General features: G+C 42.1%; 1 protein-coding gene across 1 annotated transcript in view; it reads left to right on the forward strand.

The window, feature by feature from the left end:
• The window catches only part of LOC126977912 (phospholipid-transporting ATPase ABCA3-like), a 91,617-nt gene that overhangs the window by 39,768 nt on the left and 37,454 nt on the right, over positions 1-14,395 (forward strand). Inside the window, exons 14-18 of the mRNA XM_050826593.1 lie at positions 1,262-1,400; positions 4,541-4,790; positions 7,657-7,715; positions 8,286-8,398; positions 12,722-12,944. Of these exons, the coding sequence (XP_050682550.1) occupies positions 1,262-1,400; positions 4,541-4,790; positions 7,657-7,715; positions 8,286-8,398; positions 12,722-12,944 (784 nt within the window). The remainder of the gene's footprint in view (positions 1-1,261; positions 1,401-4,540; positions 4,791-7,656; positions 7,716-8,285; positions 8,399-12,721; positions 12,945-14,395) is intronic.

The following is a 14,395-nucleotide window of genomic DNA, read 5'->3' on the forward strand; positions in this document are numbered from 1 at the left end:
TTACAAGTTCTCAAATCATTGACTCTGTTCTATTCACTTCACTGATTACACTATGTTCTTAATACTAGTACTCACGAATTTTACTAAGTCCAGTCCCGGGTTTCGGCACCAATGTTTAAATCAAAGACGGATCTACACTTTACACATTTATTATTCACTCACACATACAGCAACCACTTGAGAGGGAACAAGAAGCGAGCATAATACCGGTGACCGTAAGCTAACTTTCGGCAGAAATATTGTTAGCATGTTTTAATCTTTATCTCTGTGCTCTATGCACCATCTATCAGATGCGATATGAACTAAAAAGACAGCCAGTTTCACGTTCAACACTATTTCTAAAGGTTGGATGACGAAATTGGATGACGGAAGCCGGATCTAGTTTATAACTTCTTCGGATTGTGTTGTCATGGGTACGGAACGGATTCGGATCGGAGGTAGTGCGAAAATGCTTTTCCAACAAAGAGATGAACTGATTCTGTTGGTTTTTCGAATGAGATTCATCAAGAAAATATATTATGTGTGGGTCTGTTTGTACTATTGATAAATTTCATAGTTCATGACACGTTTTGCCGATAATTGCAGGAACAAGATTGTATGACAATATGTGGATATTGAGTGTCGAATTTCGACTTACTTGTTTTTTTTTCTGGAGTAGGAGGACAAACGAGCGTACGGGTCACTTGTCACCTGGTGTTAAGTGATCACCGCCGCCCACACTCTTGCAATACCAGAGGAAGTATTAGCTTACTGTGCTGCGGTCGCAAAAAAATGGTTACAGGTTACACGAGGGGAAGTTTTACGAAACAACAAGTAGGTATTATTTAAAATTTACATAGCTACATACATTCTATCATTATTCTACTTAAATTTTACAATTTTCTTTATGGAAAGGGAGGACAAATGAGGACATTCTCACTAAGGAATCCAGGAGCGTTGCGGGCCTTTAAGAAAGGTGTACGCGCCTTTTTTGAAGGTACCCATTTCGTATCGTCCCGGAAACACCGCACAAGGAAGCTCATTCCACAGCTTTGTAGGACGAGGAAGAAAGCTCCTTGAAAACCGCACTGTGGAGGTCCGCCACACATCCAGATGGTGAGGATGATATCCTAACTTGTGGCGTGTCGTGCGAAGGTGGAATTCGGCGGCAGGAATCAGGAATGTTTATCATGATTGTGACATTACATCGTGAAAATGGCATTAAGGTGGGTGACGATTCCATTTCGTCGATAGTACAATACAACAATCGGTCGGTCCGCAGGCTCTGCGCGGGTCGCGCACCGTGCTCCTCAGCACTCACTTCATGGAGGAGGCGGAGGCCCTCGGCGACCGCGTGGCCGCGCTGCACGCGGGTGAGCTGCGCTGTCACGCGCCCACCATGCAGCTCAAACGAGCCATCGGTACGTACACCTGGCGAGATGATAGTGGGGATATTCTGATATTGTTCTCGATTATATACATACATACACACACTCACGCCTTGTTCCCGTCGGGGTAGGCAGAGACAATAGAATGCCATTTGCTTCTATCCTAACAAACCTCACACGCTTCCTCTACATTCATTACTGTTTTCATACATGCTCGCCGGTTGCGGGTGCTTCGGACCTCTCCTTTTCTCAAAACGTCCCCAATTTGGTCGACAAATGTTCTACGAGGTCTCCCGCGACCGACTTGCCCACACACACTTGGCCGATTATATATACAAACATAAACTCTCAATTCCATCTACTAGGCTCCGTAAAATTACTAAATCTTTTAAAGTGGATTGTGTTTTTCTTTTTCTTTTTATGGAATAGGAGGACAAACGAGCGTACGGGTCACCTGTTGTTAAGTGATCACCGCCGCCCATACTCTCTTGCAACACCAGAGGAATCACAGGAACGTTGCCGGCCTTTAAGGAAAGTGTACGCGCTTTTTTTGAAGGTACCCATGTCGTATCGTCCCGGAAACACCGCACAAGGAAGTTCATTCCACAGCTTTGTAGTACGTGGAAGAAAGCTCCTTGTAAACCGCACTGTGGAGGACCGCCACACATCCAGATGGTGAGGATGATATCCTAACTTGTGGCGTGTCGTGCGAAGGTGGAATTCGGCGGCAGGAATTAGGTAAAACAGCTCTTCGGAACACTCCCCGTGATAAATGCGGTAGAAGACACACAAAGAAGTGACGTCTCTACGCAACGCCAAGTGGTCCAGCCGTTCACAGAGTACTGGGTCCCCGACAATTCGAGCTGCTCTGCGTTGCACGCGGTCAAATGGATCGAGCTGATACTGGGGTGCGCCAGACCAGAGATGACAGCAATACTCCATGTGTGGCCGGACCTGCGCTTTGTACAGCGCTAGAATGTGGGCCGGCTTGAAGTATTGCCGTACTCTATTAATGACGCCCAGTGTTATATTTTATAATAAACTCCCAAATGATATTAAAATATTACCTATAAAAGAATTTAAATGTAACATAAAAAATAAATTAACATCTAAGGCCTATTATAATGTGAAAAATTATTTGAATGATAAAGATAATTGGAATAAATATTCTAAATTTTGTTAATGAATATTGTTATACTCATTTAGATGCTATTGTTACTTTTGTACTTCATCCTGACTTGCACTAAAGAACTTATAAAGTTTTACAGTGTATACAATTTTTTTTGACTTTGACTATAGAGGATGGTTTTTCGAGACGGGTGGCGATAGCCATGTCGGAAACTACGAGACTACCAGCCGTTCCCAGTATTCATTCTATCTCTTACTTGAGATAAAAATCGTAACTGTCGTTGACTTTTCTGTCCCAATAAACTTATCGACGGTAACTCACGTTTGTTTGGAACGGAAGTTTGTATGGAAATTGCAATTCACACGTCCCAATATAAGGCGATAAGAATGACTTATCGGGTATATTGGGACAGCTTCAGATTATTGACAGCTAATTACTCACAGTAGAAGGTAGTAATTTATCTCTATCTGTAGATAATATATTGGGAACAGCCGTTAGAGGAAAGTCGTGAAAGAAGTCTTACCCTCGGTTTATAAGCAAACAATAACTGCATATTTAGTTTTTTAAATTTCTTGAACTTTTTACGGAAATCATCTTGTATTATTGAACCAATAGACTCTGTTGCTGATAAAGATCAATCAAAGATATGTGTTACTAAAAATTAAAGGAAAAAGAAGAATTTTACGCAATGCTTTTGATATCTCACTTTTACCTAACTTTTAAGTTGCTCGAAATAGTTTCCGTTGACTCCAATACATAAGTATATACGTCTCTCTTATAACCTTAGTTTGAATAGGTGGTGAGTTTTCTTCCGTGTAAAAATAATAAAACAAAAATTTTGGTATTTCCTTTCATTTTTTGTAATACATTTCATTGAAAAGATTGATCCTTATCAGCAACAGAGTCCACTGGTCCAATAATACAGAATGTATTTTTTTTTGTAAAATCATTCAGGTCGATTTCCGTCAAAAATTCAAGAAATTAAAAAAAAACTAAATATACAGTTATTGGTTTCGTATAAAACGAGGGCACGACTCCTATCACGACTTTTCTTTTAGTTTCGTAGTTTCAGACTTGGCCACCACCGCCCTTTTAAAAAAACCAGCTAATAATATAATATAATAAAACTTGAGATGTGTCAAGGGACACCCGGATGGAATGAAGTTATTATATTTATTATGTACAAAAAGCCTGTATACATTCAACAAAAATAATCGTCGCGACACCACACGTTCAATGCGAAATAGAAAGACGCAACGAAAATAACTGGCTTGCTTTGTATGAGAGAGACAGAGAGAGAGAGAGAGAGAGACAGACAGACAGAGAAACACGCACCAGCACTGCTTACAACTATAGCAAAAAGTGTCGTTACAACTTTTGGTCTTAATTATTTCCGTCTAAGCCCCCTTTCGCAACGCGCGATAACGAACTTCGTTCCAAAAAAATCAAACTGATTTCTATGTTAGTGTAGTGATGCTTCTGTACGTCATTTGTACTGATCGACAGTGTTACCAATTCTCAAAAATTTATCTCCTTAGGCTCTAAGGAGATAAATTTTTGAATTTCAATGTAAAACCACAACTTCTACAGATTCCCCCTAGAAAATTGTTATTATTTATAAAGTGAAAAATTAAATATTTTTAAATAAATAATACATAAAATATAATAAAATATCATAAAACGAACAATAAATTTTATACAACCAATAAATAATTTAACATAATTTTTTTAAATTCTTTATTTCAAATCATCTTCTTTAGATTCTGATTTTTTAAAAATCATAAACGCTTTTTATTCAACTCTGCACTCTTTGGATCAAGCAATCGCACTAGATGTCGTTAAGGCGGTTGTATAAAAATAAATATGATTCGCTAGATTATATTATCCCAGGGCCTATACTATTACACCTTTATTTTGCTTAATTTGAAATAATAAAAAATCTTTGAAGTTATAAAAATCCCATTCCACATTTTTCCCCCTAAATTTGGGGGGAAATCCCCTGAGTTGGGAACCGTGCTGATCGAGTCGGATTCTGCTTAACCAGGTTCGGGCTATCGCCTATCACTGATCACCAACGGGATCCCGAACGAGGCGGCGATCTCGGCTGTTGTCCACTCCGTAGTGGGCGACGCCACCGTGAAGGAGGCCTCGCTCAACTCCATCTCGTACAGCCTGCCCGCGAAGCACAGCGACAAGTTCCCCAAGCTGTTCGCGCTTATTGAGAGCCAGCGGGAACAGCTCGGTATCGACAGCATCGGCGTCGGCAAGTCCACTCTGGAAGAGGTCTTCTTAAAGTGAGTACTTGTTGCATTATCTGGCTTAGCGCAAAGTAGGTACATCATATCAATCACTAACGGCCGTTCCCAATATACTATCTACAGATAGAGATAAATTACTACCTTCTACTGTCAGTAATTAGCTGTCAGTAATCTAAAGCTGTCCCAATATACCCGATAAGTCATTCTTATTCGCTTCTATTGGGACGCGTCAATTGAAATTTCCATACAAACTTCTATCGCTGGTAAGCTATCCTCTCCTACCTGCGTCGTAATCCTCAGTACTGAGGGTCGTGACCACCCCTCTGTATCACTTTCTCACGTATGATCGCTCTCCATCTATTCCTGTCTCTGGCGGTGTGAAAGGCATTGTGAACCGTGTAGTCAAGGGCGGAGCGGATCTGATCGGACCATCGTGTTGGACTGCGTCCACGAGGCCTCTTCCCATCTATTTTGCCGACCACAATGAGCCTCTCAAGGTTTCCATTGTCCTTCCTTGCGATGTGACCGAAGTATTCTAAAACTCTGCGCAGACATTCGGAAGACAATCGCGAGGAGATCCTGAGTTCACGCAGTATGGAGAGATTAGATCGAAATGCTGTCCAGGGGATACGGAGCATCTTTCTCCAGCACCACATCTCAAAGGCGTCAATGCGTTTGCGGTCTGCAGCTTTCAGTGTCCAAGTCTCAGCGCCGTACGAAAATATTGAGAAGACTAGGGTCCGTACCAGTTTGGTCTTAGTTTTTACGGAAATGTTGCGATCTCTCCAGATTCTTCAAAGCTGAGATATAGCGCTCTTAGCCATGCTAATTTTCCTGCGTACTTCCCTCTCGCACGAACCATCGTTACTTATGTTGGAACCCAGGTAGATAAAGTTGTCCACCATTTCTAGGCCCAGCGCACCAGTTAGTTCCAACTTCCCAGACCTATCCACCACCATGACTTTGGTCTTGGACCTGTTTATGGGAAGTCCCATCTCTCCACTAATCCGCTCCATACGTTCAAGAAGTGCAGCCATTTCTGACTCATTTGCTGCAAGAAGAGTAGTGTCATCGGCGTAGCGCAAGTTGGTGATTTTCACGCCACCAATTGTGATGCCTCCCTCCCAGTTCTCGCAGGTACGTCTCATAATGTGCTCTCCATAGGCGTTGAATAGAATGGGCGACAAAATGCATCCCTGGCGCACTCCTTGATGAAACTTAAAGGGTTTCGAGGTTGTTTTATCAACTCTTACAACTCCCTGGCTTGAGCCATACAGGGTGCGAAGCAAAGCGATGAGATGATTTGGTACACCAAGCTCTTGCAGAACCCTCCATAAGCAACTCCAATTAACACAGTCGAAAGCCTTACTGTAGTCGACGAAGCACATTAGCACTGGCGTATCAAACTCGTATGCCTTCTCAATGAGCTGCCTGACATTGAGAATCTGCTCCCGAGTGCCCTTGCCCTTCACAAAACCAGCTTGCTCCTGCGGAATTTGCCAATCCAGATAGTAGTGGATGCGATTATTGAGAATATGAAGCAAAATTTTGCTGGCATGCGAGATGAGGGATAAGGTTCGATAATTGCCGCAGCTCTTGGTTGACCCTTTCTTATGCAGCGGAAGAATTACGCATTCCGACCAGTCCCGCGGCCAATCACCGTTTTGCCAGACGTGTGAACAAATATTGTATAGTGTCTCTTCACCCAGGTCACCCATAGCTTTAAGCACTTCTGCTGTTATTTGGTCGCTTCCTGGTGCCTTCCTATTCTTGAGAGACTGTAGAGCATTAGATATCTCGGAACCAAGAATCATGGGCTCCAGTGCCAGGTCCCTCCAAACCGGGGTAACTTCGGGCGTTGAGTGGAGATCTGTGTATAACTGCTCACAGTAGGTACGCCATCTTTCAGCAATGTGGTCGAGCTCGTGTAGTACAGTGCCGTCGGCATCTTCGATAATCCACGATTTAGCTTTGAACTGCTTGGAAAGGACTCTAACCTTCCTGAAAAGGTCTGCAGTTTGTAGCTTGTTCGAATGTTTCTCAATGTCACTGCAGATGCCCTCAATGAAGTTGTTCTTGTCGCGGCGACAACTGGCCTGGATAGCTCTGCTAAGCCCGGAGTATTCGGTCATTACTTCATGATCTTGCAGACCCCTAGTTTTTAAATGATTCCTGCGTTGAATGAGCTCCCATGAACAATCGGAGATCCAGCATCCTCTCTTCCGCTCCGGCATTTTGCGCTTTGAGATCTGGTCCAGTGCATCGTTGATATGACCTTTAAAATGTTTCCACTGAGTATCGGCGTTAGCGTGTTCATGCGCTGGGTCATCCCTTAGTTTGGCCTCTAACGCCTCCCGGAAGAAAGGTCGCTCAGAAGGATGCAGGCTTCTGGGTTTTGGCGATTGGCGTCTAGGCGCCTTTAAGCGGAGCGAGAAATTGGTCACGAGTAGGTTATGGTCAGAGCCGCTATGGTAAGCTATACGTCGTCCCATTCACAGACAGCGTGTACGGATAAGGTGAGTTACCGTCGATAAGTTTATTGGGACAGAAAAGTCAACGATTTTTATCTCAAGTAAGAGATAGACTGAATATTGGGAACGGCCGTAAGACGTATTTTAAATTGCCCAATATTTCGATTTTGTTTCAAACGTAATTGTAGACGCTCCTTCAAAATGTCCTACTGTTATAGTACTTATATTTAACATCCATATACAGTCTTTTTTTAAATGGGACAGTATGGAAATCTCCTAATCCAGAAGACAAACAGATTAAATGTAAAAGGAACTGTTTGCTTATTTTTATGAAAAGTTTTTATGAAACGACTCTCGCGTTCGATGCGAGAGTACTCATCCAACTGAGCCAACTTTTTGTTTGTGTAATTTACTTTTAATTTACCTTTCAGGTTGTGTAGCGATGTAACCACGCAATTCACGGCAGACGAAATAGACAGCCAAGCAGAAGGTGAGTCACATCAAAATTCTGAGGTAGGTCGAACGGCCTGATCCGTGACGTCACCGCTCTATGACATTGCCCTCAATTTGAACTTTTAACAAAACAAAATTAACTTTCAAATTCTTGTAATATATGTGTGTACTTTTATGTACGCACGGGAGAAATTATACGTCTTTGGCGTAACAAAACCAAATATCTTAAAAAATTCTATTCCTCGTGCTATTTCACGTTTGTAGAAAGAATAATATTTTAATTAAGAATTTATTAATTACAAACAATAACAATATTATTATTGCACATAATTTAGTTAATGTCTGTTTAAATATCGTTAAATTATTTTCTATACAATAATGTATATTGTTACGAACACACAAAGCACAAAGAAACTAGCGCCATCTAGCGTCAACCATTAAAACCACTCAAAGAACAAAGACAACATGAAACCCCCAACTCAATACTTGATGGCGTTAGAGGAACTACTGTGGAACCATAATATAGAAGTATAGTCGCCTTAGAATTAGGGTTTAACTATGAAACAATTTAAAACGATCTCAACCAATCTTCATATGTATTTTACAGAGCCGAAGTATGAAAAATTAACTGGCTTTAGTCTATACCGGCGTCAACTAGTTGTACTGATGTTGAGACAAGCCAAGTATCTCTGGTCTAGGAAGACATCAACATTCTGTTGGGTAAGACATAGCTCTAATATTGTTTTTATTTTTTTAGTAGGAAGCCCACGTTGTATACAATGTGTTGCCTTCTGGTATATTTACACATTAGTAACTAATATAACTCGACATGCAATTAATTCAATTACAAGTACCCCTTTCGCCCTGTACTTTCCCCGGGGCGTAAAAAGAATATGGGAGTCCCAGGCCGATGGGTGTCGCAAGAGGCGACTAAGGGCTCTTTAGAAGTGGGAGAGTCACGCTGCCGTCTTATGACGTCAGCACAATCGGGCCAGACTCGTCCGGGTTAATAACCACACTCGCACAGAATACCGGCGTGAAGTAGCGGCCTAGGTTAGTGCCGAGGACCGATGGCCATTCAACGGGCACAATGCCAAATGGCTTGGATCACGTACCACAGACTACGCAGGGCGATCTGTGCATAATTTTGCATTGGCGTATGGTCTGTATGGTCTTGGGGCAGGGTTTGTTTCCCTTCGGATGATCCTAGTGCCTGCGCCGTTGCAGTAGCCGAAGTGATACTACAGGGCATGGATATTTCTATACCAAGCTCTGTAGTACCAATCGGTGGCAGATCACAGCCCTGGTTCGATGCATCAGTTAAAGCAGCATCTGACTGCAAAAAACAGGCGTATCGAACTTGGGTTGCGGCGCTGGGCACAAAGGATCCGAACTGCATAGTTCTTAAGAGGAAATACAACCGTGCCTCCAGATTTTTGAAGCGGCAAATCGCCCGTGCAAAGTAAGTAAGTATATCTTTCTTATTTGGAACAAACACTACAAATACACGTGAACATTTTCAAAATATAATAACAAATAATATGAAAACACTTATCTAAAAAATTACTATAATATGCCTAATCTAATTAAAACTAACATACATTAAAAACTAAAGTAAGGCTTATAGTCAAAAGTCAAGTAAAAACACGTCGTCAAAATCGGCGAGCAGCTTTCCAGTTACCCGACCGGAACACGCAAGTTCTGGTCGTTGTCGAAAGCTGCTCTTGGTAACTTCAGCCAGCCGTCCATGCCGTTGCACATGAGGAATGACACCCTGGCCCATACGGCAAAAGAGAAAGCCGATCTCTTGTGCGCTCTTTTCGCCTCCAACTCGACTCTTGAAGACAACGGAAAAACACCGCTGACCAATCCAATCGTGCTTAGAACGTGTGCCCCTGAGTTGACGCCGGTGCTAACGCGTTTATTCCGGCACTCTTATTCTAAAGGCGTAGTCCCTGACTCATGGAAGTAAGCCCGTGTCCATCCGATCCAAAAAAAAGGAGACAGTTCGGATCCGGCAAACTACAAGCCTATTGCTATTACTTCCCTGCTCTCCAAAATCATGGAGAGCATAATTAGCCGTCAGCTCGTGGTATACCTAGAGGGCCACCAGTTGATCAACGACCGACAATACGGGTTTCGCCATGGTCGGTGACCCCATTTGTCGTACCACCGCTCTTCGACAACACTTCCCTTAAAGCCTCGCCTAGCCTCGCCTATCGGAATACTGGGTCTCGAAATCTCGAGCGATTGCCAATTCCGTGGCCATCTGGAGGGCAAAGCCAAATTGGCTTCAAAGAAACTGGGCGTCATTAATAGAGCACGGCAATACTTCAAGCCGGCCCACATTCTAGCGCTGTACAAAGCGCAGGTCCGGCCACACATGGAGTATTGCTGTCATCTCTGGTCTGGCGCATCCCAGTATCAGCTCGATCCATTTGACCGCGAACAACGCAGAGCAGCTCGAATTGTCGGGGACCCAGTGCTCTGTGTACGGCTGGACCACTTGGCGTTGCGTAGAGACGTTGCTTCATTGTGTGTCTTCTACCGCATTTATCATGGGGAGTGTTCCGAGGAGCTGTTTAACCTGATTCCTGCCGCCGAATTCCACCTTCGCACGACACGCCACAAGTTAGGATATCATCCCCACTATCTTGATGTGTGGCGGTCCTCAACAGTGCGGTTTTCAAGGAGCTTTCTTCCACGTACTACAAAGCTGTCGAATGAGCTTCCTTATGCGGTGTTTCCGGGACGATACGACATGGGTACCTGCAAAAAAAGCGCGTATACCTTCCTTAAAGGCCGGCAACGCTCCTGTGATTCCTCTGGTGTTGCAAGAGATTGTGGGCGGCGGTGATCACTTAACAACAGCAGTTTGTCCTCCTTTTCCATAAAAAAAAGTACTTAATTCCTTGTTTACTTACTATCTAATTTACTTTATGAAGTACTTACACAAAAATATAAAAGAAAAACTTATAACTATAAACAATAACTAAATTTTGTATTAATTAAATTTAAAATATAGCAACTGTTATCAAAAACGAATAACAAATGATATTATTTAATTAAATGATTTTTAATTTTGCGCATGAAAATCAGAGTTTCGAAAATATGTCCAAATCTGCTATTTTAAATATATCGTTATAGGACATTATAATATTCTGTTAACAGGAGTGGTCCTACCTAGGTTACTATTAAATAGTATAATATAAATTTTATAATTCTTGGCCTGAAAGTAACTTTATTTTTTATATGTGACCCACGGACTAGTAAAAAAAGGACTCCGTGTCACCTTACATAACAGTGTAGCATCAAAACAAGCTGATTAACGTGTAAATGCATAGCCCCACGCACACACTTACACTACTACAGGCCGATAGGCGGCCATTATGAGAATTGTCATCGTTTGTGACAGATCAGTTGGCGTCTCAATAAATTATTATAAAAATGCCGTCGTCCGTTGTGAAAAAGTGTAAAACCGATACTATATAAGTATTTGTGGCCATAAATCATTATTTAAGGGAGAAAAAATTGTGTAACTAGTGTCCCCCGTAACCGTACACACACTAGCATAACGGTGCTTCACTTGCTAATATCATGGCGCGGAGTCCTTCTTTTTTTACTCGTCCGTGATGTGACCGTGCATTTTGTCTTGGAATTATATCACATATTTGGTATTGCAAAGAAAATACTAAAAGGGATTCGACGACGTGCAACGCAGAACCGCAACTTCTCTCACTATAAGTTGCGTAGAGACCTCCCTTCACTGTGTGTCTTGTACTATATTTATCACAGGGGGTATTACGAAAAACTATTAGTCCTGATCTCTCCCTTCCAATACTGTCATCACACTACACGCCACAAACTAATATATATCCTCACCATAAAAGGCATTTATTTTCTCAAGATTGATTCCTTTAGAATTCTTTTTGATGTCATTTCTGATATACTAGGTAGGTACAACTACCGCTTCGGAAATAAATGGCGCTCTGAGAGAGAAGAAGCGGCGCAAGACATAAGGCTGATAAAGCTCGTATGATTCCTCTGTTGTTGCATGTGTGGGTACTATGGATAGTAAGTGCAAGTAGTATGATAGGTGGCGCTGTAGTCTACTCAGCGGGTGCTCACTATATTATGTGTATTCTTTAATGAAAATAGGAAGATCCTACTTGTATTAAGATGTTATTTCCATAAGTGCATACGGACAAAATACTCGTCGTCCGCACCGCCTTTAGAATGTTCTCGAACCGTCTAGTGCTCACAGCCACATTGCAGGAATATATTATTTAAAACATTCATGCCATCAATAAAACTTACCTGAATTGCATCTATATTCAGTCATGATGGGGGTGTGTGTATAGATTGTTTAGCGGTTAATAAAATCACCACATCAAGCTTACTATGATAGGTTTGTTTTTTTTTTGTTAGTGAAACTATATATTGCCCAAAATCGTAAATCACTTGCCACATTCTATTAGAGATACCAGTAATACAAAATCATTGTAGTAATGTAGGGCGATGTTAAAGACATTTCTTGGGAATGAGTGCCGCTGATCATGGCCACAATCTCTAGGAAATGCCTATTACTAATGAGCATAGCTTGGTTGTCTCATTTTTTCATTATATCTATTGTTTTTATTTTGCTTTGCTATTTAATTCATTCATGTTATTATATGTAAATTTTTTTCGACTTTAATTGGATATGTTTAGAATAATAATTATTTAATATTTAGATATTTTAAGTTTAAAATAAGTGTACTCGCTATTCCTCACATAAACACTTAAGTTTCATGAGGATGGCTTAAATTGTTTTGTAGTTTGTTTCTTGTATATTTTGAACAGTATAAAAAAGCCTAATTTGCTTGAAACTTCTCACTTCGCCTAGTCGCTTTATGGTAACAGTATGCCGACACGACCTACGGATTTCCAAGTTAAGAGCATTCTTGAGAGATTGCAAATCTTGTCGTTTAGTGGTTTTCATTGAATGTGATGTACCACTTGTCCGTTTGTCCCATTTTTATCAACAAATCTATTATATTTCAGCAAATTGTGCTGCCGATACTGGCGTTTGCATTTTTAACGTCCATTATGAACGTAACATCGCCGCCTCCCGCCGCCGGGAGCCGCCGGGTCATGAACCTGAGCGTGTACGACGGCTTGAAGGACCGCAGCGTGTTGGTCAACGTGGCGGACCAGTACTCGCTGCGGACGATCAGCGACGCGTACCCGGACGTAGTCTTCACAAGGACCGACAGCGCCACCGACAGTACGTACATACATAGATAGCCTCCCTCTGATGAATTGATTGACAAGTTTAACAGTCAGCCTCTCTTGACATTAGCTTCATAGTATTTTTAACATTAAACCACTAGCTAACCCATTCAATAATAACCCATAGCAAATAAATGAATATGAATTCATTGACACATCAAAATTGTTAGTATATTCTAAGACTATACTAGACCAGCTCCGTCGTTATTGGACATAAAACAAACACTAAGCCGGAATGGATGTCGCAAAGAACTTAAAAAAAAGGAGGGAATACCGGCAAAACCGCAAAAACAGCTATCGCAGCACACGCCAGGATAGAAGGGTGTGGGCCGAGAATATTGCTGATGGTGCTCAAATAGCAGCGGACGCCGGAAATCTGAAGGAGATGTACAAAGCTACACAGACACTGACGGGGAAACATAGTTCAAGGAGAAAAGCTTTAAAGAGCAAAGACGGCCAGCTTAATGTAACTTCGGAAGGGCAGCTACAACGCTGGCAAGAGCACTTTGAGGAACTCTTCCGCATCCCCGATAACCCCGCTAACAACATCACGCCGACGGATACTTTGACCTCAAGCACTCTTAACATTGACTGTTCACCCCTGACTGGTGATGAAATATTGCATGCCATCCGCGCACTTAAAAATGGCAAAGCCCCAGGAGCTGATCTCATCACCGCGGAATGCTTAAGGTGGACATGGTATCAGCCGCAAAGGCACTAACGCCCCTGCCCCAGCGAGACTCTGGCGAGACGAAGAAATACCAGATGATTGGAGTAAAGGTATTCTTATCACCGTTCCAATAAAAGGGAGACCTCAGCCAATGCAATAACTGGAGAGGCATCACTTTACTATCAATACCCTCCAAGGTATGATATGTAAAGTACTGTAGACTATGTAAAGTTATCATGGATAGGCTTTCGACGGTCATCGACCCTCTCATCCGTAGTGAGCAAGCAGGTTTCCGCCCCATTCGATCGTGTACGGACCACGTAAACATTACGTATCGTACTAGAACAGGCATCGAAATGACAAAGAGAAATGTACCTTACATTTGTGGATTTTGAAAAAGCATTCGACACGTTGAGGTGGACCGGTGTATGGTCTCGCCTACAAGAAATTGGCGTCCCCGAGAAAATAATAAATATCACCAAAACTCTATACAAGAACTATACTTGAAAGTAACACATAATGGGCTCGTCTCGGATGAAATAGCGGTACATGCCGGTCTACGACAAGGGTGCCTTCTTTCAACTCTTCTTTTTCTTGTCGCTCTTGACGGAATTTTAAAAAATGTAATGCACAACAAGCACCGCGGTATAGAATGGGGCATAACAAAATAATATTCTAGAGGATTTGGATTATGCCGATGATATATGTGCAAACGTGGCAGCCCAAAGCGAACTTGTCATTGACGAAGCGAAAGACATCGGAAAGACTTGGAGTGA

Source organism: Leptidea sinapis, chromosome 46 (genome assembly GCF_905404315.1).
Source record: "Leptidea sinapis chromosome 46, ilLepSina1.1, whole genome shotgun sequence".
Classification (NCBI taxonomy): domain Eukaryota; kingdom Metazoa; phylum Arthropoda; class Insecta; order Lepidoptera; family Pieridae; genus Leptidea; species Leptidea sinapis.